General features: G+C 44.0%; 1 protein-coding gene across 3 annotated transcripts; it reads right to left on the reverse strand.

Annotated features, from left to right (window-relative positions):
• Positions 1–1,284: 1,284 nt before the first annotated feature.
• On the reverse strand, positions 1,285–19,512 carry camk1gb (calcium/calmodulin-dependent protein kinase IGb). 3 transcript variants are annotated; one of them, XM_035381000.1, is made up of 13 exons: positions 19,296–19,512; positions 15,472–15,583; positions 10,531–10,656; positions 9,461–9,535; positions 8,274–8,412; positions 7,852–7,975; positions 7,226–7,301; positions 4,671–4,783; positions 4,473–4,551; positions 4,077–4,164; positions 2,956–3,314; positions 2,396–2,504; positions 1,285–1,534 (listed from the first exon to the last, which is right to left on the reverse strand). In XM_035381000.1, exons 2-12 carry the CDS (start codon positions 15,555–15,557, stop codon positions 2,432–2,434), a joined length of 1,338 nt encoding a protein of 445 aa, XP_035236891.1. In that variant the 5' UTR covers positions 15,558–15,583; positions 19,296–19,512; the 3' UTR covers positions 1,285–1,534; positions 2,396–2,431. The 3 variants fall into 3 exon arrangements, with proteins under 3 accessions (XP_035236891.1, XP_035236889.1, XP_035236890.1); XM_035380998.1 differs by lacking the exon at positions 19,296–19,512 and adding an exon at positions 18,705–19,093; XM_035380999.1 differs by lacking the exon at positions 19,296–19,512 and adding an exon at positions 19,152–19,283 and having other exon boundaries at positions 1,286–1,534.

Consider the following 19,512-nt stretch of genomic DNA (forward strand, 5'->3'; position numbering starts at 1 on the left):
AAAGGTTTCCCCTCTGGAGAGAAGCCAAAGAACCCTTTTTATTGGGAGTGTAAAGCCAGACGACCACAGATTTGTCCTCTGTGTTGGCATCTTTTCCAAAACTACTCCAAACAATGTTCATCACAATATTATTCAACCTTTGTGCTCTCTTTAGTTCTGGACACGTGAAAGTTCATGTTTTGGAACAATGCTCTTGGTTTTGTATATCTTTTTCAAACTGTATTACCTTGCATTTTCTTTTCTTTGTAAAATGTATCTTTTGTGTCCAAAATAAATGTGAAAAATGAAAACCATGACATGGGATGGCTTTCACTTGGGTCTTTATTGGTCACGATGCTAGCCAAGACAAAAGTATAAGAACTCACACTCCGCACAGACCAATCACAAATCAGTTCAGTTAAATATGTGCAGCGTGAAAGATTCCATCCCATATTAAATATAACCTCTTTAACATGATTATTAAAATATTTACAGCAGAAAACCCTTCGCTCTACAAGTGTGAGCGTTGGTGAGTTGGCAACACTCAGGGAAATATTTACACCAGTAAAAGGACATTCGCATCAACAGCAGAGCTGATTTCTCACCTCCGCCCTCGGATAGCGCGTATTCAAAAATAAAATCTGCCATTTCAGAAACACATGACTATGGCATTTCAGAAATACAGTATTACACGTCTCCGCTCGCCTTCTCATATTGGTAACAAACAAGTACAATCTCTTCACTGTCGGTCGTTCCTCATCTACCTTGCGGCAGCTTTGTAATGCCTGTTTATTTGTACAAACATCAAAAAAATATAATATAAAATGGTCACGCATTCTGCGTTTTGACCACACCACAGAGCCTTTATCATCATAGACCTGCTACAGTAATCCTGCACTGTCGTTTACTGCACTGTTACAGTATGTACATGCATGATACAGTACATAAAACACATTACATTTACCAGCGTAGCTTCACGTGGATGCAGGACCTTTATACTTGAATAAATCACACGTACATGACTTCCATAGCGTTACACTACTGTAATACCGCTTCAGTTTCTGCAAGTTTAATACTGAGGCTTAAATACAGCCTTCTTAGGGATTACAGTGCTTCTTTATGCAGACATATGGTATATACATTCGTATAGAGTGGCCCTGGACCTCCGGAGCAAGTGGACGTTCCATACAAGGATTCTGAACAATTAGGATGTAGTGTATTTAAATGTGTGCTGACTTTTTGTGTGTGTGTGTGTGTGTGTGTGTGTGTGTGAGTGTGTGAGTGTGTGTGTGTCTGTGAGAGTTTGTGAGTGTGTGAGCGTGTCAGCGTGAGAGTTTGTGAGTGTGTGAGCGTGTCAGTGTGTGAGTGTGTGAGCGCAGAGTGTATGAGTGTGTGTGTGTGTGTCTAGGCGCTCTTCTGAATTACTCCAGATTTAGGGATGTTGCAGTAATGGCTACCCCAAAGCTCCCATTCAGTCAGTGTCATGGGCCCGTCCACACAAACTGCTGATTCACACTCAGCCAGGAGCTCAGCAGAAAAACCAGACCTGTCAGACCTGAGAGGAAGAGGGAGAGGGGGAGAGAGAGAGAGAGAGAGAGGTATTGACCTGAGTGTTTCCAGTATTTAGTTTCCACGAGAGAGGCACTGCCCATTACATGTGTCTGTGTGCACACATTTATATGTGCATGTATGTATGCGCACATGTGTGTGTTTACAGGTGAACACAGCAGATAGGCATGAGTGTGTGTGTGTGTGTGTGTGTGTGTGTGTGCGTATGTGCCTGCATGTGTGTGTTCTGAGGAATACAGAAAATAGACATGTGCATCAGGTATATACAGTGCAGTTCATAAGTATTTGGACAGTGACTTTGGTTACAGAGCCAAAACAAGTATTTGTTTTGACTCTGTATACAAGTACCGATGACTTTATTTAAGATTATGTTAGTTTGTCTATTTTGTTTGAGTCCCCTAAAAAGGAGGAACTATGTATAAAAGGGGCTGTGATTCATACATGGTCCACCTGATGTGAATGTAAATACCCTAAAATTAAAGCGGACAGTCGACACTTTAACCCCCCATTCATTGCCTCATTTAAAATCCAATGTGCTGGAGTACAGAGCCAAAACAACACAACCAGTGTCACTGTCCAAATACTTACAGGATGCACCATGTGTATGCATGCAAGCTTGTGTGTGCATGCATGTGTGTGTATGTGTGCATGTGTGCATGCGTATGTGTGCATGTGTGCATGCGTGTGGGTGAGTGTGTGCATGCGTGTGCACGTGTGTGTGTGTGAGTGTATGCACGCACGTGTGTGTGAGTGTATGCACGTGCGTGTGTGTGAGTGTATGCCTGTGCGTGTGTGTGAGTGTATGCACGTGGGTGTATGTAGAGTTGAATGCAGCAGACAGCCGTACCTGCGTTTATTGTCCCTGTATCGCTGTTCCAGGCGGTCACATGACAGAGCACACGCCAGTCTGCAGAGGATGCACATTTCCATTGGAGCCTCTGAACATGCTGCCGTACCTGCAGTACAGAGTGGAGTTAACCCTTTGAAGAGCAGGTTTTTTTGGAAAGTTTTTTAAAAGTTCTAAGTCAGTGTTCTAGAACCCCATTGCTTTCAGTTACCAGTAGTGATTGTTACATCAGCGAAAGAATGTTCAGTTACACCTTAAAGGGTTACATCACAGATCTCTATATATCAGTCATAACAAACCTGCAGTACATATGGTAAACTCACTTATCTGCTAACAGTCAAGGCCGGGGCCAACTGCATTTCAATTCAGTCAATCAAATAAAATTTAAAAAGTCCTCAATTGACTGTATGGGCATTTTTCAACTAGTTAATTGAACTTTAACAATTTTGCTGAACGGAATGAACTGAAATTGCATCAACACCAACCATGATGGTGTAAATCCTACGAAGGCACTGGAAGAGGCTGTATATAGAGTATATTAAATGCAGGTGTAGGCGTACTGTTTGGCTGTCCCGTTCAGGTTGGCAGGCTCAGAGTGGTAGGCGTGTTTGCCCTTCTCCACCAAGGTGAGGCCGTGGCAGCCGTCAGCGTGCGCCAGCTCGCTGTGATTGGGCCGTGTGGGGTAGTAGTGGCTCCTGGGCTCGTTCGGATTGGACGGCAGCGTCATGTGACCGTCGGGCGGGTTGCCGTTGGGTTCCAGGTTCTCCGGGGCCAGGTTCTGGCGGGACGGGCCGGGGGAGGAAAGGTCAACGACCTTGATGTCGGGGACGGGTCCCTGGGTCTGTTTGGCGAGCATCTCCGAGTGTGCCAGCTGCAGCTTCTTCATGTGGTTTATGGCCACAGTCGCATTGAAGGCTTGCTGTAACCCAACCAAGACACAGGCATGAGTGTAAGCACAGCCGGGTCAAAAATATCCTTGGGTTTAATGCCTGTGGTTGTAATGCCAACATGATGCCTGCAAAAAGCCTTTATGATACGCACCATTTCAAATGATGTAATACATTTTACCTGCCATAATTACTGCTATCAGCATCTTTATGAAAATACACTCCATGTTCATTTACATCTTGTACAGTAGACCTTTACAAAAGCATATATTTTACCAAAAAAAAAATTCTAATTTCTCTGACGGTTTTCCATAGTCATCTTGAAATAGGCAATTTTGTTTCTGCTGTACTGTTGAACCTAACCTCTGAGATTTCCCTTAATACCAAACCAGGGACATTAACCCCAGTGCAGTGTCTCCCAGTGTAACTGCGATTGTAGTTTAGGCATCAGGGCATTATGGGAAGGCTGGCACATAAAACATTGCAATAATTTGCTGTTAACTGGACCTGCCTCCCCAATTTTTCATTCTGTGGTTGGAAACTGTATGTGCTTTGGTAGTTCACCTGACTAGCTGGGGGGTGTTTCACGAAGCAGGACTACTGAGTTAGCTGGGTAACTGCGCTGAGTAAAATCCGGAACAGCTCTTTTAACTTCAGTCCGTGCTCCAGATTTGGGAGGGTTCCGGGTTTTACTCAGTGCAGTTATCCAGCTAACTCGGTAATCCTGTTTAGTGAAACAGGGCTCTAGATACTTTTCCTCAGGTAAATATGAGTGATTGAGGCAGAAGACTTACTTTCCACTTGGACTTCGCAAAGTTCTTCTGGATCTGCATGCTGACAGAGTGGTAGATGTCCTGGCTGCGTGCAGTCTCTCCAATGATCCTGGGGAAGGAGATCACAGCCACGGGTCAGGCTTTGTGATTTGGGAGTGTCAATTACGCCCCAAAAACCCGGGACTGTTAAACCCCAAAAACCCGAACGGAGCACCTCAGGGTGCACGCGATATTCAGAAATGGATGAGAAGGAAGAGCAGGCAAGCGGATAATCTGACTGGACCGTCTCTGCATCCCCTCAGAGGTATCTGATTGGACCATCTGTGCTTTCCCCAGAGGTATCGGATTAGACTGTTTGTGCATTCCCAGAGTTCATTGCACCTGCGCTCCGAGCTCGATTCCTCCAGTCATACTCACCACGGGTGTCGGATGGCCTGCTCACAGGTGTAGCGCTTTTTGGGGTTCTTCTCCAGCATGTTGCGGATGAAGTCTTTTGCTGCAGAAACGGAAAAGCAAAACAAAAAATGTCAACACCCAGCTGGGGAGGGGAGGGGGGAAAGTGAGCTGGGGCTACAGAGACATGGGACAGGGGTGGAATGACTCAGAGGCACGCACCAGACTCAGAGATGTCGTCCCAGAAAGGAGAGTCAAACTCGTACTGCGCCCTCATGATCTTAGAGAAGAGGCGGGTCTCTGTCTCTTCATAGAAAGGAGGGTATCCACAGAGTCTGAGAGAGAAAACGAAGCATTTACTCATATAATATGAACAATAAACACCGATATACACTCCCCTCTAGGACCTCGGTATAGCATATTTGTACCACAGGTTCTTCTTCCTCAAATGGTATAGCAACTGTCTCATTTGCAGACAAAATCTCAATATTAGTGTTCAAATGAAGTGATTCATCTGTTACCCGAGGATAATGTAAACCTAGACACTTCAAGACGTCTTCGTTCATTTAAATAGTCTTGTAGAAACATTTAATTACTTCACTCTTTTAAAGATGCCAAAAAGTTCTGCACTGCAGTCTATTTCAGAGCAGCAGGTGAATTGTGGGGTTCAAACAAGAGAGATGCTCAGCTCCTGTCCTATATAATGTGGGTGGTGTTCCACTAGGGGGAGCTATAGCTCTGCAGCAGCAATGCGCCCTGTTTAATCAACCAGCCTTTCAGGAAACATACACAGAATCAAGGTCTAACCACCAGTGATTAATACCAATCAGGTGATCACTCTAATAATAGGCCCTGGGTTTCTAAATCTGAACACAGGCACCACCTCACCAGATTGATACTGTATATATAATTAATACTGGCTATAAATTAACAGATGCAATTTGCCATGATGCAATTTGAAGAAGTGGGTCTTCAGTCTGTTTCTGCTGGGTAGGGTTTCTGCTGTTCTGACTGCAGTGGGAAGATGGGCAGGGTTTCTGCTGTTCTGACAGCAGTGGGAAGATGGGCAGGGTTTCTGCTGTCCTGACTGCAGCTGGAAGCTCATTCCACCACTGGGGGGCCAAAACAACCAGGAAACATGATCTCTAAGTGCAGGTACACTGGGGGGGGGTGCCAGAACAGAGGGGTTTGGTAAGAGTATAGGCTCTGATAATCTTCCGAAGAGATAAAAGAGCTGTCCTTTTAGCTGCCCGGTAGGCTAGTCGCTAGCACCAAGGTTATAGACAGCCGATATAGACAGCCCGTAGAGGGAGATGAGAAGGGGAGTGACATGGCTGAGTCTGAGGAGGCTCAGATCAGATGAGCAGGCAGAGGTCTGATGGCAGAAGCAGGAAGGTCAGCCAGGAGGGGGCTGCAGTAGTCCATGAGGAAGATGAACAGTGGCTAGCCTAAGAGTTCATGTGTGTTCCTCCTGGCAAGAGAGTTCGCCACAGACTGACGTTTTAATGCCATTGACGGCTCCACACCGCCACACCTCCCACTCAGCTGAGAACTTTGGCGTGACCCTGCATGACCAGCTGAGCTTCTCAGGACCCATCAGGGTAACCACCTGGTCCTGCAGCTTCTCCCCTCCCAAAATCAGGAGCGTCTGCCCCTTCCTCACCCCATGAGGGAACACAGTTACTCATCCAAGCCCTCTCAATCTGGCGTCTGGACTACGGTAACACCGCCTCTGCCCTCAGACTGCTACCGGTGGCCTGACAAGCTGCTGCCTGTCTGGCCTTCAGCCTGCGCTAATTCACATATGTCACGGTGCTTTGGAACAGTCTTCACTTGGCAGACCAAACTGCAAATGGTGCTACCCCTTCCTGTCTTCAGAAAATGATTACACCAGGTGCTCTCCAACCAGGCCTCTCATCATCCTCTGGCCAGCTGGATGCCCTATTTCTTCCAGCATCCAGAAGCCTCTCTGTTCTCAATCTCTGACGGTGAAACCACCTTCTCCAATCAGGCAGATTCACCAGCTGTTTCCCACAAACATCTAAAAACATCTTTTGATGCTGGATAATATCTAGTTTGCAGGTGAATGGTGAGCACCCGTTAGTGGTAAGAAAACGGTGAGCATTTTTTGGGCTGAATGAGAACTTCTCATTGTTATGTTATGTTATGCTATGCTATGCTAAAAATGCACCTTTCCAGACAGCACCTCAGTGTTTCTACTTAGTCAAAAAGAACATTTTTCTACCTCTATCTCACAGGTTTTGAGGCACACCCCTTCAGGGTGACACTTATATAATTGTATATTTGCTTATCGCTAGGTTCTTGTGCAGTTTGCTGACAATATGAAATACACGTTCGTAAATTGTTTTAGCTATGAAGGATTTGCTAAATGACTAAATTGTTAAGTGTGAATTTGCCTTGTTTATTTAGAATAGTTACACATGGACATTTGAACCCAAGCCATCGTAGTCAAGGTACAGACTAAAAGCAAAGACTTTTGGTCCCCTAAATTGGGGAACTATGGACTGTAATTCCTACATGGATCATCCAATATGGATGTAAATACCCTCAAATTAAAGCAGACAGTCTGCACTTTAACCTCATATTCATCGTTTCATATCAAATCCAACAAGCTGGAGTACAGAACCAAAACAACAAAAATTGCACTACTGTCCAAATACTTACACACTGCACTGCATGCAATATTTGAGGTCTCAAATAGGAATCAATTCATTACGAATTAATTAGTGACTGCTGTATCTGTGGCAGGTACTCACAGGATGTAGGTGATGACTCCGATAGACCAGCAGTCCACTGCCTTGCTGTACGGTTTCTGAGCAAGCACCTCAGGAGCTGTACGGGATGGGGGGAAGGGGGAGGAAGGGGGAGGAGGAGGGAGGGGGGCACACAATTAAAGTCTCACACCTGTGCTCTGAGTTTGTCAACTGAGAGTCTTCATCTAAAAGACTTGTTTGTGTGAGAGACGTGGTTGTGTTTTGCATGCAGCAGCCAATAACACAGGCCACTGATAATGACTGTATCCTGATGAGCATACATTTTTTTATAAAGGCTCATGGCTTAGTTATCTTATTTTTTTGTATTTCTTTATATTTATTGAAGCATGAAAGTCATGGCTACTATAACTACTTAACCCTTTAAGGTGTAAGATCACAAACATGTCAATAACTGAACATTCTAATGAGGTAATAATAACTACTGGTAATTGAAAGCAATGTTCTAGACTGAGTTTGAGAACACAGACTCAGTGTAGTCAGTCAGTGTACTTGCTGGTTCCAGAGAAGAAAATCAAAAAATGAATCACAAAAAAGGGTGGGGCTTAACCACTAGGGTCCCATGATGTTGAAGATAAATCAGGTCCTGCTAGTCCAGCGGGGCTACCCACCTACATATCCAGGGGTTCCGCAGGCAGTTCTCATGATGCCATTGTCCTCCATCTTGGAGAGCCCGAAGTCGCTGATCATGATTTTGGAGTTCTCGTGCTGGGTGTAGTAGAGGAGGTTCTCAGGCTGCAGACAGATGGAGAGAATGTCAAGGTATTAAAATGGCCGTTTTTACCCAAACGCTCCCAGCAAGTCAACTGAGGTTGAGAAGGAGGGAATTATTGAACATGTAACACCGAGGAAGGATTAGCCCAGCTAGCACAGCATGTCCTCACGATGTTACTGGAATACCTGGTCAATGTTATAGCATTGCCACTGCATGGCAGCAGCATTGTGAGCCATGTTGTGTGTTAGCTGTGAGGTCACGGCTGTTTGAGCATCTCAAACGGTATCTCAGGATGTCTCAGGTGTCCCGGGGCATTACCTTGAGGTCGCGGTGCACAATGCCGTTGTTGTGGAGGTAACTGACGGCGTTCAGCACCTGCCGGATCACCAGGCTGGCGTCCTTCTCCGTGTACACCCCGCGGTCCAGGATGCGGTCGAAGAGCTCGCCCCCAGAAACGCTGACGGGACAGGAGGGGGCAGTTAGGACACACCCCCAACAGCACCCCCTAGAGCTCACCCCCAGAATCACAATCCGAGTGGGTTGTGACACAGATGGTTAACATTCTTCAGGTACTGAATTTCGTATTCTTTTCTGTTCTTTGTTCTCTTTTTCTCATTTCTGTTCCCTAACCACTGAAGCAAACCACTGCAATTTGATGTGACTTACAGTACTGTGCAAAAGTCTTAGGCACCTATAAAAAAAATGCTGTACAGCTAAGATGCTTTCAAAAATAATTAAATGAAAGGTTATAAATATCGAAAAAATTATATAAAGAGAAGTAAATAGTTAAAAACTAAATTAAATTAATGTTTGGTGTGACTACCCTTCGACCTTTAAAACTACATCAATTCTCTTAGGTACACTGTCTGGCAGTTTTATAAGAAAATCGGCTGGTAGGTTGTTCCAAGCATTTTGGAGAACTTGCCACAGTTCTTCTGCAGATTTTGGCTGTTTTGCTTGCTTCTGGCTCTCCAGGCAATCCCAGAGAACCTTGATTAAGTTTTTATCTGAAAAGTAGTCTATGACTTAAAATATTACTTTATTTAACAAAATACAAAAATGTATCTGTAAAATTTAATTTTTTGGAAAATTCATGTTTGGAAATCTCAAATTTGCTATTTTCTACTGACACACTAATGCAGAAAACAAAAAATAAACATCTAAGACCAAATATATACTATATATTATATTTAAAAATCTAGGGTGCCAAAGACTTTTGCACAGTAAGGAGCATGACCAGGGACAACACTATAACAGTGGATATACTGGATAAATCAGCCAGAACACATGGTCCTAACTGGACTCATTATGTACTCTGTTGAGTTTAATTAACACTGGACATTTTACTGTGTAGTTGCACAGTAAAATGCATCGGAACATCATAAATCACAAAGGAGAGAGTAGAGAAGAACAGAAGGAGGAGAGAAGGACAGAAGGGAAGAAGGGGAGAGATGGACAGAAGGGGAGAGAAGGACAGACAGAGGAGAGAGAAGTATTGCACTCACAGCTCCATGACCAGGTAGTAATGTGTCCGGCTCTCATAGAACTGCTCCAGCCTCACCACGTTCTCGTGCTGAATCCTGCAGCAGCAATCAACCAATCAGCACGATTCACGTGAGCCATGTCATCCTCCAGTATCAACACATACACCTTTCATTCAGAAGGTCAAGGGGCAGCGATGTCAAATACTGTGACCCTGCACAACACGTGGGGTCAGTTCTGTTTAAATTCAGTTACTTTAGTAAAGTAATCAAAGTTCAGTTCATGAGTGGAAAAATGGTAACATGTTTGTATTAGGATTTTTTCCCAAATTCATTAATTGAACTTAATTTCATTACCTTAATTGACTGGACATGTTGCACATGTTTAATATAAATTAAGAACACTCTTACATGGGGTGTAATGATTATTCCTGAGGTATACTGAGGTCTCACAAAATGACATCTTTGTTTTTGTCTTTGCTTTTCAGCCTTGATGAAAGACTAGTTAGGCTCATTTACAAACCAGATCTTTGGCAAGGTTAATTTGCATCACTGACATCTGGTCCCTAATATTTAATGGATGCAAATTTTTTGCATTATTCATAAAAGATGGCTATTTAAAAACGTTCAGTTGCAATGTTCACAAAGACATTCAGTTAATCTAATAAGCAACACCAGTGGTTAATCATAGAACAATGGCACTCTGTGAAACACATGATCTATTTTTATAACAGAATATGAATGAGCTCCAAATGAGACATTACACCTTCCACAGGCTGAAACTGTCCTGTGAGAAGAGCCATTTTGCTATGAATACACGTATCTACTAACATGATGTTGTTTTCGTAAAACATTTTTAGTACATTACATTAATTAGAACCTGTAATCTAGCCATTTATAATTCAATATTAGAATTACTATTATTAAGCACTAATAAAAGGACATTTTAGAGGAAATGCATGTATTCCCAGTGAAACTGAAGAGGCTATTGTTTAATGTTCTTCAGTCCTGTCCTGGTTTCTTCCTCTGAGGGAAGTCTGCTGTTCATTTAATGTGTCAGGAAACGTTTTCAGAATGAAGCGCAGGAGTCTCACCTCCTCAGCACTGCGATCTCGTTCTCCAGGATGTTGTTCTTCTTCTGTTTCTTCTTCACGCACTTCATGGCGAAGTCGTTTCCTGTTTTCCTCTCCTTCACCAGGTACACCTCCGAGAACGCCCCCCTGAATAGAGAGAGAGAGACGGAAAGGTCAGGTCTTTACACACCTGGGCCTTTAATCTCCAATGTGGGCATGTGCAGAGGGGGTAGCTCCGGGTGCCCCAGCCCCTGCCCCTTTTGCCCCATGTGCCCCATTGATTTGATTTTTAAAAAATCATCTTCATTCATTCAAATATATTCTACACCATAACCAGGTGTCATATAAAAGTTATCCTAGGTTGCTGTGCCCTTTTCCCACTTTGTGCACCTGCCCCTCGAAAGGTTGCTGTGCATGGCCCTGTCTCCTAAGTGTTCCCACACCCAGGTAAATGTTGGTGGTGAGGGAAACACAGCTGGTCTTCCTCTGCATGTTCAGAATCCTGGTTAACCTCTGTAGCACAATGAATCATAATAGTGTCCATTTCAGATGAGTGCCTTTATTGTAATATGATTTGCTCTGTGAGTGGATTGTTTCAATTTGTAAACAGAAGTGGTCGATATTCGCATGGCTTTAAGACACTGCTCCAAAAATGCAGACCAAAACATAACCTTAAAAGAATAAAAGAAAAATGTTCTCACCTCATTACAGAATTATGTTAAATGAGAATTTATATTATTTTTATTAATAAAAAAACTTTGGAACACAACACATGACTCAATTCTTAAACTAAATATACAGAGCAAAAATGTCCATTTGGTTTGAAGGTTTGTCTCATAATAGTGCACAAAAATGAATTACATGTATTCACATTGAAAAACAATTTTTATGGAAAAATGTGTTTTTAAATTGAGTTGAAAATTGTTTTTTTACACACTGACAGTATTTTAATTTAATTCAGCGTGCAAATATATCCTAACATCGCGGAAGTGACCAAAAAGAGCTAACAATTGCTTTATTCACAAATTAAGGAGGAGGACAGGTTTCGTGAATACTGTTGAGGCTTTCCGAGGATTCACCTTTCACCGGCCGAGCACGTTTCCATTTCACAGCAGTTATGAGCATTAAGATGCCCTAAAAAAGATGTTCTTTCCTGAGAGAACAGCGCTTTAAATCTGAGGAGGGATTGAGTGGCTAATGAGCTCGTACAGAGGGCTTAGCTTCCCGCACCGTGGCCCCGTCCTGCCCCGTCTCTGGCTGTGCCTGGGAATAGCTGTCCCAGCGGGCGGATTAGCCAAGCGCTAATCGCTTATGCAATGGAAACTGCAGCGGGCTCAAAGCTCAGAGCGCTTGTGTTTCTGGGGCGCCGGGAGCATAGGCCGCACTGGTAGGCCCATCCCGTCGCAGGGGTCATCAGGGGTCATCAGGGGTGAGGGTGCACGGGAACGGTGGTCGTCACTGATGACGTCACTAATCTGCGCAGGCTGCCATTGAAGTCATGATTTGACGGAGATTCGCAGTCCAGAGAACAGGGGCTTCTTTGTTTATTAAAGCCTGGTAATTATGAATACATTATTGAGATGAATGCCCCACTTCCTGCTTGCTGACTGTATGCGGCAAAAAAAATTCCTACCAATCAGAGGTGGCAATATGTTCACCCACTGAAATAGAGAGTTCATCCCAGAAGAAGGCCACAGCAGCTCAGCTAGCACAAAGCTAGCACAATGCCCCAGCAGCGAAAATCCATGGCAACTAGTGGAGTTACCATGGAGACCTAGGTCAAATACATACGCATCATTCATCATCTTTTCAGGCCAGGTTCTACCCATCCATATAGTTTCCACTCTATTTGATCTACCACATCAGCTTGAACTCCGCTCATTTCCATCCTGATCAGAGAATCTAGAAAGTATTAAGCAGTTTGGATACTGAAACATTTCCTTTTTTTCCAAATGAGTACGTTTCAGTGAATTATTTGGATTTCAAATTACATCCTGAATGAACAAAACTGAAATGCGATTGGATGGCGAGGAGGCGTGAGGTCACAAAGCTCTTGTGTGCTTTTTATTTTCAGTCCCGCGCATGCATCTCAGAGGCCCATGACGCTGAAAACAGAAAAGCAAGCGCTCCTCGCGGGCTGCAGGCTTTTGCTATAAGGAGCGCGGCTGTGGTGGCTGTAATTGTTCCCCTGAGACAGGACACCCGTGGCCTTAAAAACAGGTCCCCCTGGGGCCCTCAATCCAGCGGGTAGAATAAACAGCTCACGGACGAGACAGAGGTTCTGTGTATGGTCAGCTGCTGTCACTCTTCGAGTGTACAGATCTCAACAGCCCCGTCAAAAAAACAGAACAACCCAATTAATCTGTCACCCTTTGCAAATTTCCCTGAGTTTGTTCCCCAAAGGAGGCTACCTAGCTAGCACGCAACGACCTGAGAGGACATCAGCGGCACTTCAGAACCTTCAGAACACGCAACGCGACGGTTTACAGCGTCTCTTAAAGGCACGCGCGCGCGCAGTTTTAACCCCAAAGCCCCACTATAAACGCTCTCTATCCAGTTAAGTGTTCTCTCCTCATCGGGATCCTTTAACAATGTGACAGAGGGCTTAAGGTGATCCACCCCTCCCCCTATGCCCCCCCCCCCCCCCCCCCCCGCCCCGCCTCGCAGCGCCTGAGTCAGCCTCTCCTCGCCCCACCGCCCCTCAGCTCCTGGCTCTCTCCGCGGGGAGCTCAGGCACCATCAGAACACGGAGCTGCGTGAGGACACACGTGTCCCTCCTTCCTCCGTTTTACGTCACCGTTAATGCGAACTGCAGGGCGGAATGTTCTCTCTTCTCTTCTTATAAGGCCAAGGCTGTTTTTCTGAATTATTTAAATCCTAGCGCAATCACCATACGCACTGTATAAAAGCCAATTTTAGTTTAAGATCCAGATGGTGGAATAATGCTGTTATGTTGTTATGAATTCAGATACAAATTCCACATCGCATGGACAATAATATTTCTTTCGACCTCTCTCTTGAGCTATTCCCATTTTCACAGAACCAGAATTTTTAAAAATAACTTTTTCTCTGTATGTTTCTTTATTCCCTGTTTCTTATGTCCAATATTAAACCAGTCCTCTGACGCTATCCAAATGCTAGCATGACGCTATCCAAATGCTAGCATTCGTGTAATTCAGAAAACAGTCTAAGGAGCTGCCACTTGTTTGCATTAGTTATCCTTCAGCTAAGCAGCTAAAGGTTTTACACTGGAGTACTGCACAAAATGTGCTATTGGGGCAGTCAGACTGCAGTCCTCTAACCCACCAGTGGAGGCACTACTCCCAAAACACGAGGGACTAACCGAAACTCCGAGTGTGTCCCAATACTCAAAAAATGTATCCTCCTTTCCTCCGCTACCACCTCGCTTCCTCTGTGCCGCGGAAACAGATCTTTGCGTCCTACCTCCTTCAGTTTCCCAGTATTGTAGGAGAAGAGAGAAGCACACAGAACTGTACTGGCGAAGCGGCTTGAAAACCCGTCTCCTCCCCTCCTTTCCCCCACATGCTTCCGTGTAGGAAACGAGAGGAAGTGGAGGAGTGGAGGAAAGGAGGTGGGGAGTGAAAACTGTACTGGTGAAATGGCTTCAAACTTTCTGGATAGATATTGGGACATTTTGGCTAATTTTGCCTTGGTGTGTGCTAAGGCCAATTTAGTGCTGCCCCTTGGTGCTCCTAGCAAGCTGGATTAACTCAAGACCATGGGGCATGTCACTACACTGAGTGCAAGTGCTTTACCTCCCTTTGATTATTTCATCAGTCCCAAAATGGCTTCTTGAATAAGGACTCAGCCCAGGTAAGCTTGCTGTGCTCTCAGACAAGGCCAGGAACTCTCCGGATTACTAGATCTCGCGGTGCCAAAAGGAGGCACAGTTAAAGTAGGTCTCATGCAAATCCGCTCAGTCCAGCAAAGCTATCCGTACCAACCTAATGAGCAAAGTGGCTCTCCTCATTTTAGATACAAACTAGGCCAGCCTCAGCACAGGTCTGAAACACAGAAAATCACAACAATGCTCTCACACTTGTCTCATATTTTCAGCTTCAGTGTTATTTTTTTTTTATTTTTTATTTTTTAGCATTTTCCAAAAGTAGACTTATTTTCTCATGACAAGGAGCTTAGATGCTTCGTAATTTGCATAATAACCATAAAAAATCAGACTCACTTCTTGCCTCAGACATAGGATTATCTGCTCTTCAAAGTAAAAGAAAATATCATGACAACAGTGAAGTTCTGAAATAAACAACAATTTTCTGCTTGAGCAATTTTCTGCTAATTTACTGAATTTTTTCTCTCCTAATATAAAAAGCAGTTTGACATTAGAGGCACTGTTCAGTGAACAGAAGATCTTGGTTCCAAAGCATTCTTTTTGTGATCTGAGATACAGTCCTGTGGATTCCCATTTGTACTGTAAGTGCTTTGAAAAAATTAAAATATACACTTGGCACCTAAACTGAACATATTCAATTCCCAGCCTAATTTGGAAAGTCCAAATTGCCTGCAACCACAGGAACGTTCAACGTGCAAACCCCACTGTCGATTCGGGAGAGTGTAGACAGCCACAGTTCCCCTCAAAGACACACGGTGTCACCAGCTGCTTCTTTTCACACTGCAGACTCCAGCTAAGCTCACACAGAGCGGAGCCGGAGGAAGACCTCAAGCAGACCACAAGCAGTCCATGGGCACCCGATCGACCACCAGGGGTCACTGAAGAGCAATGAAACGCGGACCCCTAACCGACTCAACCCTATTGTTGACCCTATAGGCAGGCAGTGACCAATCACCTTTCTTGTTGGTCTGAACCTGTTGTTTGGACAAAGCTACTTACGGAAAGAGAGGGAGTGCTGGTTCATGGCATCCCAGGGTTGCTAGCCCCTGCTATGGTATATGGATGGGATGGACACATCCAGAGGGGGGTGTACTTACGATCCTAGCACCTCCATGAACTCGAACACCTCCCGGATGTTGTTGGTGCTCTTCTTCCATTCGCTGGTGGCCTCCTTACGACCCATTTCGGCTGAAGCTTCTACAGGGATTTCTGAGCACAAAGAACAAAACGAGCCACGTCACGATGATGCCATACTCTTCATCTCCGAGTGAAAAAGTAAACCAAACAACCACCGCAATCTGAGAACAAATGAGAGTGAAAGTTTGATATAAACAATCAAAAAGTTTGTGGTTCCACTGCTCACTATACTTGATTGTACTATCTTTATTATCTGTCCATTATCCTATTTCATCTTCTATGATCTAGAAAGTGTTTTGAGCACCTGTATGAAAAGTGATGAATAAATAATTTATCGTTATTATTTTCTCCGTTTACTATAAAAACCTACGGCAAGGTAACATGCAAAGATGTCAAGGCCACGTTTAAACTCGTAATACATCAGCGTGCCTTGGGGACGGCGAGACAGCAGACGCCAGACAGGTGACTGTCTGTCTGACAGATGGCCAGTGATGTACAGCTTCCCGCTAGACTACAGGGAACAGCTGAGAGGCGGGCCAAAGCCAGCAGCTCACAGTACTGATCAATGACTGGCCGCCTGACGGATGAATGGCAGTTATTTACATCCACGGAGAACACATATGTCAGAAATCAAAAGTGAGTGACAGGCAAAGGCTGTGCAGAGACCTCTGATGGACAGGTGCTCAAAGTGAAAAAAAAAGAAAGGCGCATCAATGTTTCTTTTTTTTTTTTTTACAACACCCAGTAAAATACCCAGAATACACTTCACCAAATTGAAAGATTGCAAATGAATGGCAGCAACAATAATAGTTCAAAAATAATATGTTATTTATTTTTTTGTTATCAAATCAAAGGGGCACATCAAAGTCTTGGGGCAAAAGGGGTAGGTGCTCGGGCACCTGAAGCCCGCCCCCCACCATGAAGATGATCAAATAACTGCGATTTCTTGAGACGCACACATCACACTACTGTTCGCCCCCAACTTACACAGCCACACCGTGCACAGCCAAGGTTAAAAATGCATTTCTGAATGAACATACTTTATATATTTATGACTGGTAAGTCATTCAGGAGACAAACAAGCTGGCAGACCAGTGCTGGTACCACGGTGACTCAGAACTGAGTCGGACAAAAGAAGGAGGTGTAAGATACCTGTGGGCAGGTGTGTCAAACTTGGTGACAGCATCTAAGCACTTGTCATCCCTCTTTAGCCAACCACAGTGAAATTTGATTTCCCCCAGCAAATCACAGGTTGACTGGATTCAATCAACGCCTCTCTTTAACTTTATCTAAATGCTAAGTTTTCTTCTTTCTTCTTCACACAGCCTTTGAGTTAAGCTTAGTAACTGGCTAAATTTTGTTGAGAAAAGACTTACAAATCACATCAGACACATACCAAGCAGACCAAAGTTTGACGGAATCCAGATCCAAAGGTCCTGAAAAACAGGTGGGGAAGCCTTACGGTGCAAAAACCTCCCAGAAGCAGAAGGGCCCACGTATTATTCTGCCACCCAGAACTGAACAATGCCCATGGGGTTCTGTGGATATTCTGAAATGAGCGCACTGAATTCTCATTCAGTTCAAACCAGAAATTACTGAAATGAAACAGATAAATCCTCCAACCCTACTGCTAACATCCGCGCAATGGCACCATAAACCATCCCCTTCATCTATCCTAACGGGTAAATGAAAAGTGTCAGACTTAAGTCATGCCCCCCCCCCCCCCGGATCTTCTTTTGCTTGTGGGTCCTGTATTGAAATGACATCACGCTAAAGCCACCGCTAGCCCGTTAGGCTAAGCTTTGATGAGCCTATCGCTTACACAAGGCTTGCGAAGGCTTCAGATCCGCACCCCATGGGGCCTGGCCTCGTCCCATTTATATAACGGATTAGAAGACTCCTGATCTGTAACTCCAGCCTTACCAAGAAAGTTGGCCCCAGGTCAAGCAGTCAAATCCCATTGGCAGGAATATAATCCACTCAGAAAAGCATTTTGATCAGTCTATGATCCCTCACAAAATATGCCTTAATCCACACTTCACGGTTATTATGCATATCGATGCACAGAAATGCCTTGTTGTTATTCTCGCAGCCGAAAGGTTCACCATAATTTCTTTGCGGTCCCATTAGTGCCTAATTGGGTAACCTATAAACAAAAGAACATCCAATTATGAAGGACCAATTCGGTCTAATTCCCAGATCAGGGGTCAGACAAACAGCGCTGAGAAAATATTGCCGGTGTATGACATCCTTGCAATCTTAGAGAACATTGTACCTTTTAAAAAGGATGTGGAAGTGTGACTTCAAACCAGAACTACAGGAAAGACAAGAGAAATCTCCTTACAAATGTGTATATAAATTACTCAAAGTTGGTTAAAAAAACGTAGCTTTTGTGTTTATGTGGGTGAATTTCAACCTGTTTAGAAACATAAATGTAAGTCATCATCTCTTCTCCAGTCAGTTGTATTTTTGTGCTCACGTTTCACTCCCAGGGCACTGAAACATTATGCATGACGCAAATTTAAAGTACAATTCAGTCAGTTGCGTAGGCCTACTATTACAGGTAGTAAAAGCAGTCAAAATAAATATTCTCAATTGGTTTAAAAATGTAGAGGTTCAGTTGGAAGAGTCACACAAAGAGTTGAAACATTTGATCACATAATAGACCGACAAACAATAACCATACCAATATCCGCTCCCCTCGTGCGCTTGGGTACGCTATGTCCATCACAACTACAGTACCTCTTATATAACTATGTGTGCCGTTCGCTGGCAAATTCTAAGCCTGCTAAAAGGCGTCAGTAATGTACTATTCTAAAAACGGTATCCAACAGAAATAATGAACTCAGCCCGGGAGCATTCTGTAACCGAATTGCGCATAAGTACAATCAAGCCTACATTTCACTGCGTGCGCTGCACTGGAGACACAGGTGGACAATGAAATCTACCCTTCCAACAGTTTGCGATGTAGGGACAATAACTACTCTATGCCACTGCGAGTCTATTCATACGATTATTGTGCATATATGTATGCAAAATAATCACCCTACACGTCCGAATTATTTCAATAAATCATCTCAAACGTTCAAATAATTAAATGTTATTTAAAAAAGCATTTCATTTTAATTTCAGACCATTAAGAAAGCTTTCAAAAATCGACTCTGTTTGTATTAACAATCGCAGTTCACCTTACCTTGAGGTGAATAACAACTCCGTCCGCAAGTTTCTTTTCTACTGAAGCAATTGTTCCGGCAAATGCAAGGACAACATCGATAAAGAATCGCTTGTGAAAGTGGGGTGAAGCGATACGCTGGTTGCATAGAAACCGACATCGACTGCAGGTAACGGTTTAAATCTGCATGCCAAGGCGAGTGTCCACGGCTTGTGTGAGAGTCCACCAATATCCACTAACATCCGAGCCAACACCGAGTAATCATCTGTAAATATGAGACGTTTGCACCTTGGAATAATTCCAATTAAAATACAGCCAAAAAGGTACCTAGCTTTGTTTGCCTTAATGAAGCTAACACTTTGTTTGCGTTAATACTTCGCCTGCATGACGAAGTGCAACTTTTAAGCATTATCAGTTCAGTATGCATTTACCATAATTTGTAAACGAAATACCAATCTAACAGTTTACCTTTTGGCCACAGAAGAGCACTTAGTGAGGTCTGTCCAAACAACTACTTGAGGACTTTGCAGCGGCAGTAGCCGAGGTTTTGTGAATGAGCACCTAAGGGAAACAGTTTATGCTAACCGGGCGGAGCCTACTCCTCTGACTTACCTGGAAACAACTGCCGACTCTCCTGTCAAAAGCTCGCCGAGGTCTGGGCGGATTACACTGTCGAGAAGCACAGAAATAACTAACAGGTCGAGAGATTACAGGTGCTCGGGCAAGGCGGGGGGAGGAGGTGTCAAGATGAGGTACATAAAGGTCACAACACCTTTTCAGTTTTAAATCATATTTTCAAGTCCAAAGACAGTTTACTAACTATTACTAA

The sequence above is a fragment of the Anguilla anguilla genome, chromosome 11, assembly GCF_013347855.1.
Source record: "Anguilla anguilla isolate fAngAng1 chromosome 11, fAngAng1.pri, whole genome shotgun sequence".
In the NCBI taxonomy this organism is placed as follows: Eukaryota; Metazoa; Chordata; class Actinopteri; order Anguilliformes; family Anguillidae; genus Anguilla; species Anguilla anguilla.